This window comes from Leuciscus leuciscus (genome assembly GCF_965113295.1).
Source record: "Leuciscus leuciscus genome assembly, chromosome: 9".
NCBI lineage: Eukaryota > Metazoa > Chordata > Actinopteri > Cypriniformes > Leuciscidae > Leuciscus > Leuciscus leuciscus.
In genome coordinates this window covers 4,189,585-4,215,449 of record NC_138733.1, presented here as the reverse complement: position 1 = coordinate 4,215,449, position 25,865 = coordinate 4,189,585, and the positions used below count along the sequence as shown (strand labels likewise).

Here is a 25,865-nt window from a genome sequence, read left to right as displayed (position 1 = left end):
TGTTTTTGCCAGTTTAACTTTTTACATATAACTCAATACCAATAACACAATAGCAGCATCACACTATAAAACTTAAGAACACTAAAAAGAGAAAGTAAAATCTTCACAGCTTTGCTGACTTTGTAAACATATGTAGAATAGCCAACACACACTACACATTTGAAAGTGCAAACTTTTCTTCAGTAAACAGAATAGCAAAATAAAAAAAATATCAAAATAATCCAGACATGTTTTTCCCAAATTCAATGTCACTTTGAATAAATTACATTTATTAGACAAAATATTCAAACAAAGAATCTTATACCGGAAAAAATTATAAACATTTAAAACTGAAAGCATGGCAGCCAAGGAGTTCTCCCCCTTTATTCCTTATTTATCAACTATTTGATAAATATAATATAATATAATATAATATAATATAATATAATATAATATAAAAGCATAATAGAATGAGGTGCAATAATGCACACAATTCAACAGTAATGCTTGCTTTATATCATTCATAATGACATTTTATATATTTTTTATATATATTTAACAGGAATTGTTAGCCTACCATGTGCACTGCACTGACTGCTAACGTTAACTGTTACTGAGAAAGTATTAACCACCGTCACGTCAAAATAAACCATAAACTACTGCTAAATATCTAAAGAAAGAAAGTAACAGCTAGCTGGTGTCAGTTATTTGTAAAATAGGTAATGTTTAACAGTAAAATCTCAATTTAGCTTGCACCGAAGTTATAAGTTATAATAACATAGTTTGTTAACATTAACGTCACCAAGTTCGAGGCGCATTACGATTAGCAGCACCACATTTCCCGTATTTAAGAATGATTAAACATGGACTTACCTGCAAGTGATGCACGGGCATCATCTCGCAGTTTCTTTTTCTTTCTTTTCTCAGATCCTGACTCCTGCTGTCTTTTCGGGACCATTTCCAAAAAAGTTGCCTACTGTCTGTCTGTCAAACTTCGTCAGGCGCCCGCGCGAACGCGTCCTTCGCATTCGCAAAGGCGCCCGCGCGAACAACCGGCACGGACCATCCAACGGGGGGCGGAGGGCGGTACTTTTTAGACTAGAGCAATTCAATTATCTTGTTCCCCCTTTTTTGTTACATATACATGGCTAAAATGAGCCTAATAATATTTCTATAGGCTAATGAAATAATATCGGCATTATAATTTTTTTTTTCATTAGGCTATTTTTGGTGCCCCCTCAGCACTTGGTGCCCTACGCACAGCGCGTGATGGGAGCGGCTGCGCTGATTCCATCTTAAAGCAATCGTTCTTTTTTTTTAATGAAAATGCAATCGTCTTTTACTCTCCGTCATGCCATTCCAAACCGACGCAAATCTAAAATGGGTTGGTCTGAAGTAGCTTCATCACTCATAGGTGTGGTTTGGGCGTAACGTGAAATAAACCAATCAGAGCGACATCTCACATTCCCTTTAAGAGCAGGCGCGCTTGTTCCATGGCGGATTGCTATTATAACGGCGGATTTGCCAGGAGCGGTTCACAGCCGAGGAGACCGACGTTCTCGTCAGGGCCGTAAAACACAGAGAAGTGACATTGGGGATGGAGAAACACACACAAATTAGCTTTGGTTTAACAGGCGTATAATAATTTGGGTAAATGTGTAATTTAGATTTGTGCCTATTTTTTCACATCTTCATGGACACCGCAATGATTTCCCTCGTGTGGTAATATTTTTTCTTGTAATAATGTATGATTTGCAAAAATGGGAACTGCTGAGTCTGTGTGTAGATGAGAGAAGCAAAGTGTGTGTGCGTTGTGCACACGCTACATTATGGCCAAGCATGCGCTCTTAAAATAGCATCTGAATAACATGCGCAACGCGCCACTGACTTTAGACTAGGCTTTTCCTGGTCTGTGGCGGAATTGTTTTCTGTAACTGCAAAATGGCACCAGGGAACGTTTGTGCCGGAACACGCCTCCTCTTTTCGCTGAAACGCCCCCGGGAGCGCAAGTTCATTCCCTAATTTACCGACGTGCGTCTGTGGAGGGAAAAGTCCGCTGTCAGGTGCAAAATAGGAATGATACATGCGTCGGTCTACAAAGTCCATTGCACTGGGTGCAAGATAGGGCTCGAAATGTTTAGCATCTATATGCATAATACAAAAGTGGCTGTAAAGCACTAGGGGAGAGCGGGGCACAACGTAACACGGGGATAGTTGTAACACACTGGTTTTAAATACTTCCACACATGCTAGCATGAAAAAACTTGGTGTATTTACTAGTTGCCATATCAACACTATAGAAAAAATTGCGCCAAAATTAATTTTTTTTTGGAAGATATCAATAGATATTTATTAAACCATAGCAAAAGTAAATTTCTTACTTAAGCAAATTTTTCATCTCTATTTTTTGTGTTTATTTAACGTGTTATTTAACAGTTGAGAGAGTTCTTTAATGCTTCGCTAACTAGCAGAAGACACTAGCAGGGTTTAAATCCCAGTTGTGCATGTGGGGCAAGTTGTCACACTGCGTTACAATGTGTTTTAGAAATATGCTATTATATTCTATACTTTTATTAATTCTATTGAGAAAACATGAGAAAAAGGTGAATAAAGACTGAGAGTCAATGCTCAGAAATAACTAATTATTAATATGTTTGGAACTATGTTGTATAGCTGTGTTTTCATGTGTTCGTAGTCAAAACTCAAAAATGAGTTTATATTTAATTATTAAAAAATGGCATTATTTTATATGAAAAAGTTAATAATTGTATTTTATTGAGAAAATATTTTAGTTTGTCTTGTATGTTTGTTTGATCAGATAGCATTTTAAGCGGTCATATGGTCATCTTACAATGTACCCCACCTATGGGGCATGTTGTCACATTTCACTTCCATTCTTTCGAGGCCTATCATGAAAAAAGTATATACTGTATTAATAAAACAAAACCACATAATTGTACTAGACATGTGGGAAATGAATGTGGGGAAAAATAAATACTCTGAACCCTAAGTAGATTTACACAAACTGAGAAAGTCAAAAAGCGTTACTTTGTGCCCCGCTCTCCCCTACAAAAGTCAGTTTTGTATATCTATATCTATGAACAGCATCGGTGACATCAATAACCACAGATAAAAGCAATTAGCACCAGTCTCATGTATAGTATAATGTGTTATCGTTTTAATTTGCAGTGATTTACACTTTTCTTCTATTCTTCCATCATATATTTATATATTGACTAGTAAATATGTAAAAAAAAAAAAAGAAAAAAGAAAAAAAAAGAAATGATAAGTATATTTATTTTAAACTTTTTGTGCGGTAATAAATAATTTATATAATTATTGCTAAATATAAAAATAAATAATTTATTTAAAACTAAAAATCACAAGTATGTTTACGCCAAACACTTTTAGTTCAGTAAATATACTTGTATTTTATTTTTATATAAATTATTAATTTATATATTTTCTAGTAAATATATACATTAATGTAAAAATAAATCACAAGTATATTTACTCCAAATACACTTTTTGTTCAGTAAATATACTTTTTTTTGTTTTAAATAAATTATTAATTTACTAGCAAATATTTACATTAATAATTAATTTAAAAATAAATTACAAGTATATTTATTTACTGTTTATACTTAACACTTCTTGTTCAGTAATTTTTTTTATTTCTATATGTACTAGTAATATATATATATATATATATATATATATATATAATTTATGTAAAAAGAAATCACAGTATATTTACTCCAAACACAATTTTGTTCAGTATATTAAGTAAATATAGAAATTAATAATTTGTTTAAAGTATACTCATTCGAAACACACTTTTCGTCTATTTATACACAATAAGGGACAAGAAGAAATGATTTCCGACAGTACACCACACATGCCATCCATAAACTAAAAAAACTTGTCTTAAACTTACTTTGTTAACTTATTCTTAAAACATCATGTTTACATTCTGCTCTCATGTGCCTTCATATCCAGAGGAATGAGTTTCCATATCAAAGAGAAAGAAAATGTGGCAACTGAAAGAACATGTAAAACAATGTATAATCACTGTAAAATATTTGACTGTCAAATGAATGTACTTTGACATTTACAGTGTTGTTTGTGTGTGTAAACGGTGCTTTAATGTTTTGAATGATAGAGATGTTCTCTTTCTTTTATTTTCAATAAGAACATGTTTAATGTATTTTGCTCTAATTATATCATTTGATCATCATTGACCAGTTGATTATAGTGACTGCAATGAAATCAGTGTTTTTTTCATTATGTCCTCATAATTCTCACAGACATTTGTATAAATGTGTTGAAATCGTTCAAATAAATGTTTTGATTTCTAGTGGTAATCTTGTTGGTCATTTATGGCCCCTAATGAGTGTCCTACACAAGAGTACTAGTAAGTACACTGCATTTAGGGAACACACACTCATGTATGTATAATGTATATCCCAACAAACTCATGTGATGTTTATGAGTGATTATTAAAGAAGTTACTATATTGAATAATAAATGGATTTTTATTATATAACATTTCAGGTAACCATCTATACTAGTAAAGAATCTAAAAACCAGAACACTGATGTGAAGAAACTATAACGAAACAAAGACTTTTTCATCTCTAAGAACCTTCATTTTTAAAAGTGTATAAAGAAGTTGGTGTTCCAAAGTTCCAAAGAACCTTCATTTTTAAAAGTGTAATAAGAAGTTGGTGTTCCAAAGTTCCAAAGAACCTTCATTTTTAAAAGTGTATAAAGAAGTTGGTGTTCCAAAGTTCCAAGGTTCCAAAGAACCTTCATTTTTAAAAGTGTAATAAGATGTTGGTGTTCCAAAGTTCCAAAGAACCTTCATTTTTAAAAGTGTATAAAGTGTATAAAGATGTTGGTGTTCCAAAGTTCCAAAGAACCTTCATTTTTAAAAGTGTATAAAGAAGTTGGTGTTCCAAAGTTCCAAGGTTCCAAAGAACCTTCATTTTTAAAAGTGTATAAAGATGTTGGTGTTCCAAAGTTCCAAAGAACCTTCATTTTTAAAAGTGTATAAAGATGTTGGTGTTCCAAAGTTCCAAAGAACCTTCATTTTTAAAAGTGTAATCAATAATACAGTTTAATTCTGAGGTCAGCTTGACCATCCCTACCCACCTCTCTCTGTGCGCGTGCGTTTGTGTGTGTGTGTGTGTGTGTGTGTGTGTGCCGTGTGTGTTTAGGAAGGACCGTACGTGATGTATAAGAAGAACTGGGAGATGTATGAAGGGAACGACCAGTTTGAAGGATACTGCGTGGATCTGGCGTCCGAGATCGCCAAGCACATTGGAATCAAGTACAAGATCTCCATTGTTCCGGATGGGAAGTACGGAGCCAGGGATCCAGAGACGAAGATTTGGAACGGCATGGTTGGGGAGCTGGTGTACGGGGTGAGAAGAGTGTGTGTGTGTGTGTGTGTGTGTGTTTAAGATAGATGCATATTTAAATTAATGCTGAAAAGTCTTCGAAGTCTCTTCTGCTCACCAAGGCTGCATTTAATGGATTGAAAATACGGTTAAAAAGCGAATATTGTACAAATATTATTGCAATTAAAAATAACTTGTTTTCTAGGTGAATATATTGTTAAACTGTAATTTATTCCTGTGATCAAAGCTGAATTTTCAGCATCATTACTCCAGTGTCACATGATCTCTCCAATATATTTGCTGTTGTTATGGTTTACTAAAACTAAAACTATTAACAGTTTCATTTTGTGTAATTGAATTAAAGCTGGAATATAATTAAATATAAATATTAGATGGAAAAACTCAAACTTAAATTTAAGGAAAATTGGCAACTAACTGAAATAAATACGTTTAATAATACTAAAATGACTAAAACTGAGATAAAATAAAATAAAATACACAAGCACATAAAATTACTAAAATTAAAATTAAAACTAATACAAAACATCAATAAATAATACCATAATAACACAGATGAGACCTTATTGTAAAGCATTACATGTTTACAAAAGCCGATTAGTTGGATTAGCCTGTGTTTGCTCAAATTGTTTGCAGACAACTATTGAATTGAATTTAATCGTAAGTCAATTTGCATCTTTAATATTCCACCAATAAGACAAAACACGGAACAAACAAGAAAATTAGGCAGAGAAAGAAATTGGTTTCCATGAACAAACAGCACATTCTCTAATTTCAGTGTGTAAATCCTCCGCCAGAGTAGAAGGTGTCTAAGACTGTTGTCAGGGACGTTTGGTTTATACTGTTTACACTGCGTTTGGTTTATACTCGAGGCGTTTTCTCTTTTAAATGCAGGCCAGGAGTATTAACACCATTATTCAGCGCGTAAGTACATAAAATCAGTCACCGGTACGTCCCGTCTCTGACATCTCGCTGCGACTCCAGCAGTGAAAGGCAAATGCTCCTGCCGTGGAGTGTTAATGAGCTCAGGGAGAGTACAGATGCACATCTTTCTGCCCCATTAAACACCCTCATCCCAACACACACTCTCATCCGCCGATACACTCTCCGAAGAGCTCCACGAGAGGGTCGCAAACGTCACAGTGGCATTCAAAATCTCCACAGGAAGATTTATAGATTTAACGATAGCGGATAAACCTTTCACGGGAGAACGGAGAGTGTTAAACTAAATTATTAAACGCTGCAAACTGCAAATATTCGTGTGTTTTGATCACTGAACTGTATATTTCACCATTGCTATTGACCACCAGTGCTGGTTTCATGTCTTTCCTTGTGTCCTTATTTTACACATATTCAAATAATTCCAGATAATCTCCATTGTTTATTTATCTAGCAAGTAATGACAGGATAATGTACAGCCATGCTGTAAAAAAAAAAAATGTTTTACCAGAAAAATTGGCAGCTGTGGTTGCCGGAATAATAAAAAAAAAAAAAAAAAATAATTTGATAGATCAACACTTCCAGCACAGTTTCATGTTGTGTCGAGCCGCATTAGTGTTTTAAAAATAGCCATTTTTATGCGATCATAGTCGTGCCCCATTCACTCCCATTCACAAGGCATTTTAACCTAAAACGAAAATACGGTCAAACTTAAAAGTGGCGTTTCCATCCTAATTATGCTTTTACATGTAAGTTTGCCTCGAGTAGATTCACAAAAAGAGCCTAGGTTGCATTTTGGCGAGAGTTACCCTTTAAAACATCCTGCGAGTTTCATATCTTAAAGCATCCTCCTCTTTATAAACAAAGCATTTAGTTACGATTAGTTCATCCAAAAATGAAAATTCTGTCAATAATTACTCACTCTCATGTCGCTCCAAACCTGAAAGTCATTCGTTCATCTTTAGAACACAAATGAAGATCTTTTTGATGAAATCTGAGAGCTTTCTGTCCCTCCATTGACAGTCTACGCAATCTCCACTTTCAAGACGGAGAAAGGTAAAAACTTTCTCGTGTCGTTTCATAAAATTGAGGTTAAATCACTAGAATGATGCCTTTACTAACTTTCTTGGGCTTGAAAGTGGAGGTTGCATAGACTGTCAATGGAGGGACAGAAGGCTTGCAGATTTCATCAAAAATATCTTCATTTTTGTTCTAAAGATGAACGAAAGTCTTCCGGGTTTGGAACGACATGAGGGCGAGTAATTATTGACAGAATTTTCATTTTTGGGTGAACTATCCCTTTAATCAAGCTCCAAAAACGTCTCGTCTTGTTAAAGTCCCCCTGTTGTCCCCATTTCATCCCTTAAAACTCATCTTTGATCACCAAAATTACATATTTAAACGTTTTTTTCCTTGAAAAAATGTCTTAATGCTTTAAAATATCTTGAATATTCGACACCCTTGCCTCATTTAGTATGCGTGGTTCTATGAATATGCAAATGAGCCCCGCCTCCACTCACTCACTCACTCAGCTCAGAGATCCACTGGTTGACGATCACACGTTGATCTGATTGGTTACAAGGTAGTTTGTGACGTCAGAAACACCAGCGATTTCAAAGTGTGTGTTTGAGACTGTCTTTGGTTCACTGCAGTTTTAAGGAGAAAATACTCAGCAATGCTGTCGACTTATGAATTTACACATGGTTTGACTTAAAGCATATTAAAAAACACCACATATACATATAAACAACATTAAAAGCTGGATTTTCACCACAGGGGGAGTTTAACGGCTGACATTTGTCTTCATTGGATGTGAGCGTCACGTCAAAAGCAAACAGAAGTCATTATAATGACTGACGCTGTCTACACTGATACAGTATTCAGATGCGTATACACACGCTTGACAGGACAAATAGAAGAGTGAAAGAGCATTCGCTTTGACACGTCCAGTTTAAACATATTTTTTTCTGCATACATATCATCTTCATATATACATAAAATCTTCATTGACATAAAGTGAACCTCAAGGAACATATAGAGAAATCCTTGTCATGATCACTTCAAATGCACAGTTCCTGGAGAAGTCCTACAAAAACCATCATAATGATATCAGGGTATATGCATACGCAGCAAACTCCACAGCCAGCCAGATTCATTACTATACACTACTCCCAACACTTACATAAGAAATGACCCACAAACCCAGACTGTTATGATTACATCATCATCAAATATTGAGAGGAATAGTTCATTAATTTCCTCATAAAAGACATTAAGTGAACTGCATAATCTACAGCGCCATAACAATAGAAATGATATTGTCCTTGCAGTCAGCAATGAATATGATCACATACAGAGTCTGGTACTGAGAAAGAATACATAATTGAAATAATTGTGTTTTCTTCTCCGGCTGCTCACAAAAACAAACGTACAGAGCGAACGGTGCAGAACGATTCACACACAAATAACTCTTACGAGCTGGTTCTCTCACTAGCAATGTTTCCATACAACTATGTGCATTTTGGGATATCGCATAAATAAAATGCTGGACGGACGGAGTTTTAAGATGCGCATAAACTCTAAACATTTGCATAAATAACTTCTGAGCTCAACTGAGGCGGATACATGAAGACATGCGCAAAAATTATGTTGGAAACACATTTACCAAATAAGTCAATTGATGCACAACAACAACAAAACTCATGTGACTTTGTCTGAACAGAGGACATGATTGGATAACTGGACTAACCAGCGGACCAATCGCATCACAGCATTTCAAACGTTGGTCATCAGAATGATTTATGATGGAAGAAAAAAGCAGCAACTTCCATTTTTATTACAGTAATTTTACCGCAATTTCCCAGGAAGTGACGATTTGTTCTCTTGAACACAGTTAATGAATTTACACTAATTTAACAAACTATAACAAACTTTATTTAGCTATTAACATATTGTATAACGTTACGTAATGTTAATGCAATATATTTAAATAACGTCAATAAAATATTTAAAAATATATATTTGTAAAATATTATTACTTTTCTATATTCTATAAAAACTATTACTTTTTATATTAACATTATTTTATATTTTAATATTAATATAAAAATATAAAAGGAAATAAGATTTTTCACATTATATTATTTTATTTATATTTTAATATACCCTATTATTATATATAATAAACAAATATGTTTAAAAATAGTAATATTATTAGTAGTGTTATTAAAATTTAATTTAACTAATACTTTTTTTACTTTATTTTTCTATTAACATATTTTATAACGTTATGTAATGTTAATGCAATATATTTAAATAAGGTCAATATAAAATATTTTAAAAAATACATTTGTACTTTTTATATTCTTTTTATATTAACATTATTTTATATTTTAATGTTAATATAAAAATATAAAAGGAAATACGATTTTTCACATTATATTATTTTATTCATATTTTAATATACCATATTATTATATATAATAAACAAATATGTGTAAAAAAAGTGTTATTAACATTAAAATGTTACACAAAACAGTAGTTTTGTTCAGTATATAATGATAACTGATTTTTTTTCTGCAAAAAAAGAAAAAAAAGTACAATTGTTGTTTATTCCTTGATATCATTTCATTAACATTCATTCAACGACATCTAAAAAGTAAGCTGACAAATATGTCAAAAGAGCTTTTTTTAAGCATATATGTAGTAAATATTCAAGGAAAATCTGCAACATACAGACTTGCAATATTGAAAATTTTTGAATCCTTTTGTGTATTTCTTGCTTTGCACGACATGTTTTGATTAATCTAAACGCTGAATTTGGTTCAAGGCTTAAAACTCCTCATTAAGGAATTTTTTGCAAAGCAGCTGGAGAAAATAAAACTATGCATAATACATTTTCAGAACCAAGGCTGCTGAAAAAGCATATACACACACACTTTCTCTCTCTCTACTCATTCAGTGGAAGTAAGGATGTCACACACACACACACACACACACACAACCGACTTATGCTTTACAGGACATGCGAATTCAGACATTACTCACATGAAATTACACAAGCCAAATCTGGTCCTCAGTTCCAGCTTGTGAAACTGCAGAAAATAAATGTTAATTATGAGCTTTGGGATCCTTAAGGGATTGTTTAGTTGGACTAAAACCCTGCTCAGCGTCACAGACTTCTCTATCCCGTGTCTCGAGGCGCAGACGTGCTTCACAGATTTCGGATCTGACCTCTCGTTCCCTCTACTGCTAGCGGCCTATAATTAAATCCAACAGCGAAACCACTTCTTGTATTCCTACAGGACCAGGAGGGCCGAAACATTCCCTGCTTCCTCCGTGACCTTTCGCTGGTATTAAATATTACTGTACTGATGCCCAAGAGCCTCCATTCATTGATAAAACCGTCTCCATTTACAACTGCTTGAATCCGGGCCTTTACAACTTGCAAAATGCTTCACTGCAGTAAATGGGAAGAGCATCTTGACCCGTTAGGAGAGGCAGGATGGTGGAAAGCACCGCTGTGGTAAAGACTGTGTTTGGACACGCTGATGTCACGGTACCGCTACTGTTGAACGTGTTTTTTCGTGTGAAATTGGCTCACGAAAGCACTTCACGTTTAACACCCCATCTCTCTCTCTGCCTTCATCTGATATAACCCGGTCTTCACGATTCCTGAGGCTCTGATGACCTTAAACGTTAACGGGTCAGAAGGATATATGTTTTATTTTAGATCAGTTGGTGTCTCGGGTCAGTGGGAAAATTTGCTGCCTTCATTTCTCTGCGATATTAATGTCATATTCTACAGTTTTAAAGCATTTTGTCCCAGTGAAAAAAAGAGTCTCTCTCGTCCTGATTTTGCTATTGTACATTTAAATGACTTTCTTCTGAACTTTCTCTTCATCATAGAATCATGAAGAATTTATGATATTAAGCAGCAAAAACGGTCAACGTTGATCATTTTGATAACATTGATTTCTTAAGGAATAAACAGGAATAAATGACATTTTTAAATATAATAGAAAACAGTTCTTTTGGATTGTAATATTTCACAATATTACTGTTTTGTACTGTATTTTTGATTAAATAAATACAACTCTAAGAAGGTAGTGTATATTAGGGTGTATAATATATATACACACACACACACTGTATACGTGTGTATGTGTGTGTTTAAATGGATAGTTCATCCAAAAATGTATCTTGTCATTTACTCGCCTTGTAAATCTGTTTTTTTGTCCGTACAATTAAAGTCAATGGGGTCCAAAGTTGTATTCTTCAAAATATCTTCTTTTGGGCTTAGAATGACATAAGGGCAAAGTTAACAATGACAGAATTTCATTTTTGCCTGAACTATCCTTTTAAATACACAACAAACACTGAAAAATCATCTAAATATATATAAAAAAAAAAACAGCAATGCTAGAAAACCATGTTCACATGAGACTTTGAAATCATTTTTTTCTCCAGTAATGATAACAAAAAGTAGTCAGACATCACCTCACTTAATAAACAGTCATTTTTCAATAAATGTGACCCTGGATCACGAAACCAGTCACATGTCGCACGGGTATATCTGTGCCAACGATACATTGTATGGGTCAAAATTATCGATTTTTCTTTTATGCCAAAAATCATGAGGATATATTCCTACCGTAAATATATAAAATGTATTTTTGTGAGTGGATGCAGCAACATCGAGGACTTCATTTGTACAACTTTAAAGGAGATTTTCTCAATATTTTGATTTTTTTGCACCCTCAGATTCCAGAGTATTAATTGTAACTTGGCCAAATATTGTCCTACCCTAACAAACCATATGGAAAGCTTATTTACTCAGCTTTCAGATGATATATAAATCTCAATTTCAAAACATTGACCCTTATGACTTGGTTTTGTGGTCCAGGGTCACATATTATCTGAATGGAGACATCAGAACGTTTTCCTTTCTCCCACAGAAAGCGGAAATCGCTGTGGCCCCTTTAACAATCACTCTGGTCCGGGAGGAGGTGATCGATTTCTCCAAGCCCTTCATGAGTCTGGGCATCTCCATCATGATCAAGAAGCCGCAGAAGTCCAAACCCGGCGTCTTCTCCTTCCTGGACCCGCTGGCCTACGAGATCTGGATGTGCATCGTGTTCGCCTACATCGGCGTGAGCGTGGTGCTCTTCCTGGTCAGCCGCTTCAGCCCGTACGAGTGGCACACCGAGGAGCCCGAGGACGGCTCCGACGGTCCGCCCAGCGACCAGCCCCCCAACGAGTTCGGCATCTTCAACAGTCTCTGGTTCTCTCTGGGCGCCTTCATGCAGCAGGGCTGCGACTTCACACCCCGGTAAAGCATGGATGGATGGATGGATGGATGGATGGATGGATGGATGGATGGATGGATGGATGGATGGATTTAATGCCATGTCAGCATCTAAGGCATCTATTTTCATAGCAAAAAAATCAATTACAAAAATACAAATATCATATACATACAATAAAATCAAGCGAATCATATTATATCTATATTTTTTTATTAACATTTTGCCTTTTCAGATTTAGGGCCCTATCTTGCACCCAGCGCAATGGACTTTGTAGACCGACGCATGTATCATTCCTATTTTGCACCCGACACACAGCGGACTTTTCCCTCCACAGACGCACGTCGGTAAATTAGGGAATGAACTTGCGCTCCCGGGGGCATTTCAGCGAAAAGAGGAGGCGTGTTCCGGCACAAACGTTCCCTGATGATATTTTGCAGTTACAGAAAAAAATTCCGCCACAGACCAGGAGAAACCTAGTCTAAAGTCAGTGGCGCGTTCAGATGCCATTTTAAGGGCGCATACTTGGCCATAATGTAGCGTGTGCACATACACTTTGATTCTCTCATCTACACAGACGCAGCAGTTTTCATTTTTGCAAACCATACATAATTACAAGGAAAAATATTCCACACGAGGGAAATCATTGCGATGTCCATGAAGATGTGAAAAAAAGGCATAAATCTAGCTTACATATTTACCCAAATTATTATACGCCTGTTAAACCAAAGCTAATTTGTGTGTGTTTCTCCATCCCCAATGTCACTTCTCTGTGTTTTACGGCCCTGACGAGAACGTCGGTCTCCTCGGCTGTGAACCGCTCCTGGCAAATCCGCCGTTATAATAGCAAACCGCCATGGAACAAGCGCGCCTGCTCTTAAAGGGGATGTGAGATGTCGCTCTGATTGGTTTATTTCATGTTACGCCCAAACCACACCTATGAGTAATGAAGCTACTTCAGACCAACCCATTTTAGATTTGCGTCGGGCGCAAGAGTCATTTATCCCGCCGGTATAATAACAACAGCGCCCGAGATCTGCCCACTAAGTTACTTGCGTTTTGCGTTTGATACTTGCATTTCAGATCGTTAAAATAGGGCCCTTAATCTTACTAAATAAGTCCTTAAGTGAAATAACTTCATAAAAGAGCATTCTACTTGTATTAAACCCAGGACAGTCCAATAAAACATGTTTAACAGAGAGGGGAATCTTACAAAACATGCATAGAGTTGGGTCAAGCAAAAACACGAGTCAAACTTGTATGACCTATACGACATCTGGTGAACACCACTTGATCAGATCTAGTTTTAAGAGATATTAAAAGTCTGTTTGAATTTCACTGGCACTACAGCTGCACGATTAATCGTAATATACCCAAATGGTTACACTTTATTTCGATAGTCCATATCAAATCAAAGCATTATCGGACAAACTGTGCAGCCATACAAACAAGCTCAGCAAACCTGGAGCTTTTCCCCCTTAACTACTTGTAATATTTATTGTTTTGTTTAACATTTTTATCTAGTAATAATACTAATATGAATAATAAATTGTGATTTAAATTATTATATATTTTTTTCAATAATAAAATGTGATTTTAACTGAGAGGCATCTTCAGAGTCTGGAAAACATGAAGTGTAGTTAGCAACAGCTTTGAAAACAAGCACATATGCTTCATGTAGAGCTTTTTAAAGTAGTGGCCCATTAACTGCAGTTTCTCACAGTATTTTCAGGCGTTTGCCTAAGTGCTCATAAAACTGTCAAGGGATGGAGTGTGTGATCACATCTGTCAGCGAGTGAACGCAACAGCCCCGCCATCTCAGCCGTGCTAAAGACCTCATCGACTCTCTGTAAACAATGAGTACTGTAGATGTGTTCAGACAGTGATGCTGATGTCTGATACAGTCGAAATCAAGCGCTACTAGCAACTAACAGTACAGAGTGAGGTGACAGTTTCCAGCACGATTTCATCTGACTGCATTAGATTTTTTAGCAAAAACTATTTCAATATATGCTCATGTTAAATATTCTCTGAGATTTTCTAATTTTCTTGAGTATGTCTAGCATTAATGCAAATATTGCACACTTCTATAAGACTTGAGACCCTTCGGACCAAACGATTAATGAGAGCGATCGTACACCTGAGCAGAACAAAGCTCTCTCACATACGTTTTCAATGTTTTTAAACCTGAAAAACAAAGAAATGGTCAAATACATCCATCTAGCACTTGTCCACATTGAAAAACAGAGCAGAAGGACACTTAAATTCTTCAACATCACACAGCAATAGCTGAATTTTCTCAAAGTAACTCTCAAAAATGAATGCAAAGTGATTCGATTTAGACCGAGTTAGGCCAATTTCTTTTCTGAAAACAAAGAACTGACGCAAAAGAATGATTCATTCACACATACATATATTTATATATCTTTGTGTACTTTTTTTATATTCTTATATATGCACACGATTTTGTGCATTTAATGGAATTATTTCTTTAAGTGCTTAAATTTCCCTTATTTTGATGGCAAAATGTGATACATTTTGTGCATAGTAGCACCAATACCGTATAACAGTGAAAACACTGAGAGTCGAAAGTGAGAACAGTGAAAAGACGGAAAATTCCGTCAGTGGTGGGAAAGTGTTGTTTCATAATTGACAGAAAATTCTGTCAAAAGCGTTGTTTCATAAATTACGGAAAAGTGCTTTATAAATTACGGAAAATTCCGTCAATGGCGGGAAAACATAGTTTCATAAATGATGGAAAAGCATTGTTTGTAAATTATGAAAAATTTCATCAATGGCAGGAAAGCGTTGTTTCATAAATGACGGAAAAGCGTTGTTTCATAAATTACGGAAAAGCGTTTGTTCATAAATGACGGAAAAGCGTTGGTTCATAAATGACGGAAAAGCGTTGGTTCATAAATGACGGAAAATTCAGTCAACGACGGGAAAGCATTGGTTCATAAATGACGGAAAAGCGTTGGTTCATAAATTACGGAAAATTCAGTCAACGACGGAAAAGCATTGTTTCGTAAATGCCGGAAAAGCGTTGTTTCATAAATGACGGAAAAGCGTTGGTTCATAAATGACGGAAAATTCAGTCAACGACGGGAAAGCATTGGTTCATAAATGACGGAAAAGCATTGGTTCATAAATTACGGAAAAGCGTTGGTTCATAAATGACGGAAAATTCAGTCAACGACGGGAAAGCATTGTTTCGTAAATGCCGGAAAAGCGTTGTTTCATAAATTACGGAAAAGCGTTGGTTCATAAATGACGGAAAATTCAGTCAACGACGGAAAAGCGTTGGTTCATAAATGACGGAAAAGCGTTGGTTCATAAATGACGGAAAATTCAGTCAACGACGGGAAAGCATTGGTTCATAAATGACGGAAAAGCGTTGGTTCATAAATTACGGAAAATTCAGTCAACGACGGAAAAGCATTGTTTCGTAAATGCCGGAAAAGCGTTTTTTCATAAATTACGGAAAAGCGTTGGTTCATAAATGACGGAAAATTCAGTCAACGACGGGAAAGCATTGGTTCATAAATGACGGAAAAGCATTGGTTCATAAATTACGGAAAAGCGTTGGTTCATAAATGACGGAAAATTCAGTCAACGACGGGAAAGCATTGTTTCGTAAATGCCGGAAAAGCGTTGTTTCATAAATTACGGAAAAGCGTTGGTTCATAAATGACGGAAAATTCAGTCAACGACGGGAAAGCATTGGTTCATAAATGACGGAAAAGCGTTGGTTCATAAATTATGGAAAATTCAGTCAATAACGGAAAAGCATTGTTTCGTAAATGCCGGAAAAGCGTTGTTTCATAAATTACGGAAAAGCGATGTTGCATAAATGACGAAAAATTCAGTCAATAACGGAAAAGCATTGTTTCGTAAATTACGGAAAAGCGTTGTTGCATAAATGACGGAAAATTCAGTCAACGACGGGAAAGCGTTGGTTCATAAATGACGGAAAATTCAGTCAACGACGGGAAAGCGTTGGTTCATAAATGACGGAAAATTCAGTCAACGACAGGAAAGCGTTGGTTCATAAATGACGGAAAAGCATTGTTTCATAAATGACGGAAAAGCGTTGTTGCATAAATGACGGAAAAGCGTTGTTGCATAAATGACGGAAAAGCGTTGTTTCATAAATGACGGAAAAGCGTTGTTTCATAAATGACGGAAAAGCGTTGTTTCATAAATGACGGAAAATTCAGTCAACGACGGGAAAGCATTGGTTCATAAATGACGGAAAAGCGTTGGTTCATAAATTACGGAAAATTCAATCTATAACGGAAAAGCATTGTTTCGTAAATGCCGGAAAAGCGTTGTTTCGTAAATTACGGAAAAGCGTTGTTGCATAAATGACGGAAAATTCAGTCAACGACGGGAAAGCGTTGGTTCATAAATGACGGAAAATTCAGTCAACGACGGGAAAGCGTTGGTTCATAAATGATGGAAAAGCATTGTTTCATAAATGACGGAAAAGCGTTGTTGCATAAATGACGGAAAAGCGTTGTTGCATAAATGACGGAAAAGCGTTGTTTCATAAATGACGGAAAAGCGTTGTTGCATAAATGACGGAAAAGCGTTGTTTCATAAATGACGGAAAAGCGTTGTTGCATAAATGACGGAAAAGCGTTGTTGCATAAATGACGGAAAATTCAGTCAATGATGGAAAAGCGTTGGTTCATAAATGACGGGAAAGCGTTGGTTCATAAATGACGGGAAAGCGTTGGTTCATAAATGACGGAAAATTCCGTCATTGTCAGGAAAGAATTAAAGGTCAGTCAGCGTGCTCATGCTACACATCTTTCATTCAGGTTTTCCACCACACATGAAAAGCTCCAATAGGCACGATCTCCAGTAATGCACACGGGCAGATCTTTCCTCATCTGAAGTGGGAAGCGGATAATTCCTTTGCTTTTGTCTGCTCCGACCAAAGGGCTCCCCAGAAGCCGAGGCACAAAATGAAAGTTGGACTTTGCCGCCTGCGTCCGGGAAGAAACCGCAGCTCACCGTCACAGCTTCCTTCAAGACAAACATTAAACTTTCATCCCTGCAGCTGCATGGCAGAAAAATCACACTTTATTTTTAGAATATTCATAAGAATATAGCATTTTATTATTGATAGCTGGAGAATGCGGCACGATGAAAAATTGATGTCCGGGGTTCGGGGAAAGGCAAGGCCGCAGAACTGCACAAATTACCAGAGTCTGCCCCAGAAAAACAGAAACAGTGCAAGAGTGACGAGTGGGTGAAGTTGTGAATGTGATCTTACTGTTGTTCTACAATAACATTTTCACACCTTTCCTTATGAAACATTTACGTTGCGCTATCATGGCTCTGTGTGTTGTAACTCAGGACTTAAACCTGTGTCAGGGAAGCCATACTGTAGCTATAAAAAAACACAGTTCCTGCCAAACGCTGTGGGTTTCAAAGGCTGTTTTCACCTGCAGAGCACACACAGATAACCAGCCTGGCGTCGGGGGGGGGGGTGGGGGGTTCTGAGAGGTTAATGGTGTCAGAAGCGTTCAGATTCTCTGAAACGTGGCATTAGCATTAGCCTGGTCAGCAGCTCTGTGCATTAAAGGACATTACTGATCCGCACTTCTACACAGAAACTCTTTTAGTACACTCAGACACACACACACACACACACACACACACACACACACACACACACACACACACACACACACACACACACACACACACACACACAAACGCTATTTTTAAATGAATGTACTGTCGATTCACATTTCATCATCTAAATGATGGATACACTCACCAAGTGCCAAATGAGAGTAAAAAACAGTTTTAGCGAGCATATGCAATGATGTCAATCGCCAGTTGGCCAGTAAAATTTAAAGATCCCATATGGTGAAAATGGGTTTTTATGGGATTCTGTGTGTCATATAGGCTCAGGGGGTGTAAATTAAAAGCTGTGAAAATACTGCCGCCATTCCTCCACACCCCCACAGAACTAGACCGCCTCCCAACTAAATGGGCCAGTTAGAATTTGATGCATTTTGCTACGTAGAACCCGGGTAACCAATGGGTGTCGTGTTCCAAAACTCGACCTAGCCCCGCCCCCTTTCTCGAATCCGAGAAGAAGTGGGAGTCACGTCTGGAGTTAAGTCGTGATAATAACATGAAAACACATCATTCACTCTAGTCTAAGTGGTTTCTGTGACTTTCAAACATGAACGTGAACATCCATCCAGCAGCGAATCCGAGCGTTTGTGGGAGGGGAGAAAAGAGGCTCTCAGAAAAGTGTGGGAAAATCAACCCAACTCTTTTTTTTTTTTTTGGTAACACTATTAAATTAGTGTTTAATAGAGACATATAGTGTCACCATATGGGACCTTTAAATGAATTCTAACAATGCAATGTTGTGAGAACATGAACGTGAACAAACGTGAACGATGCTCATGACAGTTAACGGCAGAGGTGGGAGTAAGTCACACATGTGCAAGTCACAAGTAAGTCTCAAGTCTTAACCTTCAAGTCTCAAGCAAGTCCAAGTCAATTTTGTGAAAAGCAAGTCAAGTCTTTTATAAATATTTGTCAAGCAAGTCTCAAGTCCTAAAATTTGCGACTTAAGTCCGACTCGAGTCAAGTCATGTGACTCGAGTCCCTCACCTCTGGTTAACGGGCCAGTGTTGCATTGTCTCGAAAGTTTAAGCCTTGCCAATTTAAATAATTAAGTGCGTTACGCGAATACTAAATTACCGCTTAACGTCTTCTTGCACTTGAACGGACAAAATAAAACAAAATGATGTCAAAAAATGCCCGTCTCGGCGGTTGTGTCTTAAGGGAACGTAAACAGTTGAGAAAGAAAATGCATGTGTATCATTATATTGGATCAATGCATTGGCTCTTAAAGTGACAGCAGCCTAATAAACCTGATGCCCTCTGCGTTTATAATGTTAATCAAACAACAAATCAACTCTTGACTGAATAACTTTAATAAGGATTAATCTCTCTTTAACTTGTACAGTGAAGACTATGCAGTGTTATTTTACATTTGATTACTTAATTTATTAAATTATTACATTTCTGTATCTGGAAAGTGAATTTTCAGAGGTATCTAAAATCTATATTTATTATATTTAAATGACATTCTTAGAACATTCTTGGCTATTCAGTATATTTTGTTTCCTTCCAAAAAATAACTAACTAACTAAGACAACTAAATAGTTAAATGTAGTTCACTGTAAATTTCAGAGTAAATGCAAATCAATAACACAACTGTTAAGCATGTAGGCTTACAAGCAAGCAATTAAGTTATAAATTAGGTTACAAATAAGTTATTACTTTTAGTTAAGTATAATTATTAAATCATTTCATTATTGCAATAAAAAGCAAAAAAAAATTCTTTACGTAAAAAAAAAACCTTCTATAGCAATTAAACTCTTCACTGTAAAAAAAAATCCCCGTAAAAAAAACGGTAATATTCCGGCAGCTGAGGTGCAAGAAAACCCCCGTAAAATTACGGTATTTCTGTTCTTCATGTAATTTTACACAGGAAATGTACATTTGCAGTCTATTTCTGTAATTTTGACAGGGTTTTTTTTACCACATTTCAAAAATACATGAAAAAACTGTAAAATAAAACAGTAAAATTCCGTAAAACTACATAAAAAAAAACTACATTTTAAATGCAGATGAATTTAAATCTTTATTAATGATTTTATGAATATGTACCTTACTTTATAACTGGTATTAATTCAATAAATAGGCTAGTTAAAAATAGTTTGTGTATGATTACCCCGTTTACTTTCTTAATAAATATTTCTGGGCTTATTGTACACAATTAATCGCTATTATTCTGAAATTGTGAAAAAATTAAATAAAAAATGCATTAACTTCCTCCACCTCTGACACATCTTTCCCGTTCAGCTGAACATCGTCATCAGATTCCAGTGGAGAAAGTCAACTTTAGTTTTCGCTGTGAAATGTCACATTATAGAAATCAAATGCATTGTGTTTCAAGTTGTCCAAGTCGCACTGAAGCGCACACGCGCATTTCGTAAGTGTAATTTTACGCAAGTGTCCGTAAAACAATCAGAAGACTGTGTCTTTGTGTAAATAGCAGCTGCAGCAAATTGATTCTCCATTATCAAGTTTCACAGTGAGTGAACATGCAAAGAATCTGTTCTTCAGTTTCATTTGCTCTCGGTTTCTGCCCCTCGTTCTCTCTCTCTCTCTCTGTGTGTGTGTCAGTGTGTGTGTGTGTGTGTCTCTCGCTCATGTTCCCGTCTCTGACATCAGGATATTCCATCAATATCTCCCGCTGCAGTTTGAATTAGGCTGTCAGTCAGGCAGACAGAGAGAGAATTGCACAGCTCTTCTTGAACAAATGAAATCTTTTTACCTTGGTTTAAAAAAAAAAAATTCTTTCAGTAACGGATCACACTTTACTTGAAGCCTCTAATGCATTATAGAGAAATTCCGTATGCATTATATATAGTGTTCAGCCAATCTGATTCATTTTAAAACGGTTGGAAAGTCTCAAATGCAATGTGGCCGATGCAATTTAATATTTTCACATGAGATATGAGATACAAAATGTATAAAATGTGTTTGTTTGATTACATTTTTCACTCAAAACACTGAAAACAGAAAAGGTTTATATTCTTTTGACAATTGACAAAAACATAAATAAAAAAATGCCTATTCGTGGTTATACATTTCTAAAATAACAAATAATATAATGCATTAAACCACAATCACACCCAATATAATGTGCTTTTAATGCATTCAACTCTTTAACAATAATGCCTGATGTGTGTGTTTAGTACAATTTGTAATAGTTCTTCTAGTACATACACTTTTTTATTATTATTATATATAAACATACAAACTAAAACGAGTGTATTGTGAAAAATGGCATGTGTTCAGAGCATTAAATCATCTGCACTTCCAGTCACGTCACCATCAGCAGAGAAGGACGAACACACGTTAGCACGAAGGTTACACACCTGTCAGGATGCATCTCACACACACACACACACACACACACACACGGATCCATTCTGCTAGGCACATCTCTCTCTCTTTTGTTCGTTTCATATTCTTTTGTACTCCGTCTCCTCCACCGTTATCAAACTCAGCTTGTCCTTCATATCTCTCCCACAACACTTCAGTCTCTCTCTCTCTGTCTGCCTCAGCAGGATTGGGTTTTAAAGTGGTGATTCCTGCGCTGATGTTGAATCCACAGCGCCACGACAAAAGAAATCATATTTTACTCGAGTTGTGAATGTGAGCTCGCGGTCTGAACTGAGAGAAAGTTGGTTGGTTGACAGATTCACAAACAAGTGAGCTGCTTCGGTTAATGCATCGGCCACAAACACTCAGAGGTTACCAGATCTGAACTGGTCTAATAGTAGAGCATGACGCTTGCAACACCGAGGTCATGTGTTTGATTCCCAGGCAATGTATGAACTGAGTAAGTGTCTTCAATGCAACATGCTGCAATTCACTGCAGATAAAAGCATTAAAACACTGAAAATTATGATTTTCTGCTGACAAGATTGACGTAATATGTATGTAATATGAGAGGAAATTAATGCTTTTTTTAAGGGATGCACGAAATATCGGCCGCAATATCGGTATCGGCCGATATATGTTAATTTTTAACGTTATCGGCAGGATTAGAAAATTTGGCCAATATATTAAAGCCAATTAATAATGTATAATTTCCTTCAGCTGAGACGCTTCAGATGCGCACTGTTCAACATGATGATTTTTAATTGCTTAAAATATGATTGGAATCACTTGAAAAAAGGAAAATACACTAAAGTGCAACATGTAAGTCTGTCATATATCGGCTACATAAAATTATCATGAGAACATTATTATTGTGTGCGACGTGGCTTTTAATAGTTTTGATTTTGTTATCAGGCTCTCAAAAACATTAAAAAAATTTGAGCTAGATTTATCGGCCAATATTTTGGTTGTCTGCTTTCAAATATAAGGAATTATCGGTTTCATATCGGTCGGTGCATCCCTACTTTTTTCTATCAGTTGTTTACTTTGTAATAAAAATAATATTATATTTGCCTATTCCCGGCCATACATTTAAATAATATAATGCATTAAAGCACTCAATCATCACCCAATTTATTGCATGATACTCTTTAACATTGTAAACATGCATATTTAAGTATTGTAATGTCTACTAATAATGAAACTAATAGTTCCAGATGTTGATTGGCCAATGCAGCGTTCTATCCATATTCATTCAAATACACAATATCATAACAACTAATGATGCAGTACAGACCAAATGTAATACATTTACTGGACATTTTATTGATCATGGCAGCAGTAATTTATCAAATGATGGAGATGAGCTTTATAACGGGGCACATTTAGGCCTAAATGTAAGATTTATAGATTTTAATTTCATATAAAATGTCCATGTATTTGGATTGCACCGTTTTAACAAAAACAAACTAATACACTGTAATGTATTAGTAATAATGTAATAATGTGATGCATTTTTGGCAATCATACATAAATGAAACAAGTAAGAATTCTGTACTCAAAAATCATGCCATAGTTTTTTTTTTTATTAACTATTTGCATCGATTTGATCTTATGATCTATTTTGATATTTTCAAAACGCATTATTTTAAATTGCTTAAAATCAGCATGAATCTGTTCGCTTTAATGTATTCAGTTAAAAACTATGAAGATGGTTAAATTGTTCATTGTATTAAATGTAGGCATGCAACGAAAAAAAATGTTTGACCGATTACGATAACCGATAATTCTTTATATTTGAAAGCCGATAACCGATATATTGGCCGATAAATCCAAATCCAAATTTTTATATAATTTTTGAGAGTCTCACCATTAAAAGCCACATCCCAAGCACACAATAATACTGTTCTCATGATAATTTTATGTTGCCGATATGACAGACTTGCGCTTGACTGTATTTTCCTTTTTTGAAGTGATTCCAATCATATTTCAAGCAATTCAAAACAATCATGTTGAACATGTTGCATCTGAAGAGTCTCAGCTGACGGAAATAATACATTATTTATAGGTTTAATATATCGGACAAATTTTCTAATCAGGCCGATAACGATAACATTAAAAATGAACATGTATCGGCCGATACGGATATGGCGGCCGATATATCGTGCATCCCCTAATTAAATGCATTAGTTTGTTTATGTTAAAACTAATTAAGTTATGTTTATGTTAATCCAAATGCATGGAAATTTTACATGCAATTCAAATATATAAATAATAAATTCAGGCCTAAATATTTTTTCGAGTGTTATGGCATACTTTTAAGAATTCAGGAACGACACTGAACATTCATTTCCCAGTGTGCCAGATAGCAATAGTCTGTTCAACGACCGAGTGCTCAGAAGCGGCCCGATAAGAAACGCACTGCGGATTAATAATACCTATCCTGCACCATCACCTGATTTGCATAAATTCCTTCATTGAATCGGATGCTAAGACAATGCAAACTGAGACAATAAACGGCGCCATCATTGGATCCTCACAGAAATGTGATGCGGTGCGCAGGATTACAGCGCTGCTTTATGACCTCTGATGGCACACGCTCAGACGCTGGAGATGCTCATAAATAAACACAGTCACACAAAGACTGCATTATCACCTCATCCACCAGCCTCTCGACCCATACGGAGAGAGAGAGAGGGGGGGATTTAGAGATTTGTCCTTTAAAGGCATGATTTTGCTCTCTCATCAGTACAGGTATTCTCTGAGGACAAGACACTTTAGATAGGGTCGGTGTCTTGCGCTCGCTCCCAATCTCTCTCGGTCTCTGCTGTGCTGTCACCATTTAAAATTCTTTTTTTTTTGAGCAAAGCCGTGACAGTAGGAGGTTAGGAACTACACGCACACCACACATACGCCTTGAGTATCACTACTGAGCTGGACTTTAAATTGACATCATGACTAGACAAGCTCCAGTGTTCAAAGTTTTGAGAAAAAGAGAGAAAGCCAGCTCACATCAGAACTTAAAGCTAACATTATGACATCGGGTATCTAAAGGCCATTATGATATAAAGCCCATTCACACACCAACGATGATTGACACATTTACATCTGCTTGCCCGTTAACAGTAAGCATCATCAATAAAGGTGTTATCTGAATTTGGGCTTTTAACATCAGTACATTCCAAGCTTAATGTGACTTTATGTGCTGTCCCACATTTGTATCGTTCATCATCTGGAAAGAAAATCCCTCACAATGTGATTCGAACCCATATTATGGAAGCTTGTTTCCGCCACATAATGAAAAATAAAAAAGGTATTTGCGACTTTTTATCTCACAATTCTAACTTTTTTTTTCTCACAATTGCGAGTTTACATCTTCACATCAGTTCATATCAGAATTGCGTGATATAAAGTCGTAATTGTGAGAAAAAAAGTCAGAATTGTGAGATATAAACTCGCAATTGAGAGATATAAACTCGCAATTGTGAGAAATAAACTCATAATTCTGACTTTTTCTCAGAATTGCACATTTAAATTTCGCAATTCTGACTTTATAACACACAATTGGGAGTTATAAAGTCAGAATTGCATGATAGAAACTCGCAATTGTGAGAAGAAAAGTTGCAATTATCTTTTAAAATATTTTATTTTATTCTGTGGCGGAAACAAGCTTCCATACTATATCATTCCTCTGTGCCATTAGTTGTGAATTCCGCTATTCTCTATTATTCTCTATTTATTATAATAATATTATTAATAAATATTATATTTTATGTTCAACTGAAGAAAGAACGATCGCACAGGTTTAGAACTACTTGAGGGCGAGTCAATGGCAGGGTAACGTTAGGCGATTTGTTCTAGAAAGATTTTTTGTTATGCTGGTTGAAAGTCTCTTCACATCCTGACAGCAATCGCTAATATGGCTTTCAAAGTTAGCTCGCTATTGCTAGCATCTCTGAAAATTGCCTACCCTACCTTAAATGATGACAGAATTTTCATTTTTGGATGAACTATCCTTTTTTAAGTCAAACGTGGCCTTAATCTTAAATTTATAAAAGTAAATAGTAGTATATAAAAACTTCAGACATAAAAAAATCAGACATAAAGCTAAAATTGTCTATAAAATAGCAGTTGCAAAATAAAATTTCAGACACGTTTTGAGAAGAAAAAAGGTAATAAAAAAGCATCAAGAATTTTGAAGCACGCTTTTCCAGTAGCCTACTGTT

The 25,865-nt window shown here is 35.8% G+C and overlaps 1 protein-coding gene across 4 annotated transcripts in view; it reads left to right on the top strand.

Annotated features, from left to right (window-relative positions):
- gria4a (glutamate receptor, ionotropic, AMPA 4a) overlaps positions 1-25,865 on the top strand; it is a 137,328-nt gene that overhangs the window by 79,884 nt on the left and 31,579 nt on the right. For all 4 annotated transcript variants that reach the window (XM_082179963.1, XM_082179962.1, XM_082179965.1 and 1 more), the window contains exons 10-11: positions 5,198-5,404; positions 12,295-12,668. In XM_082179963.1, the coding sequence (XP_082036089.1) occupies positions 5,198-5,404; positions 12,295-12,668 (581 nt within the window). The remainder of the gene's footprint in view (positions 1-5,197; positions 5,405-12,294; positions 12,669-25,865) is intronic.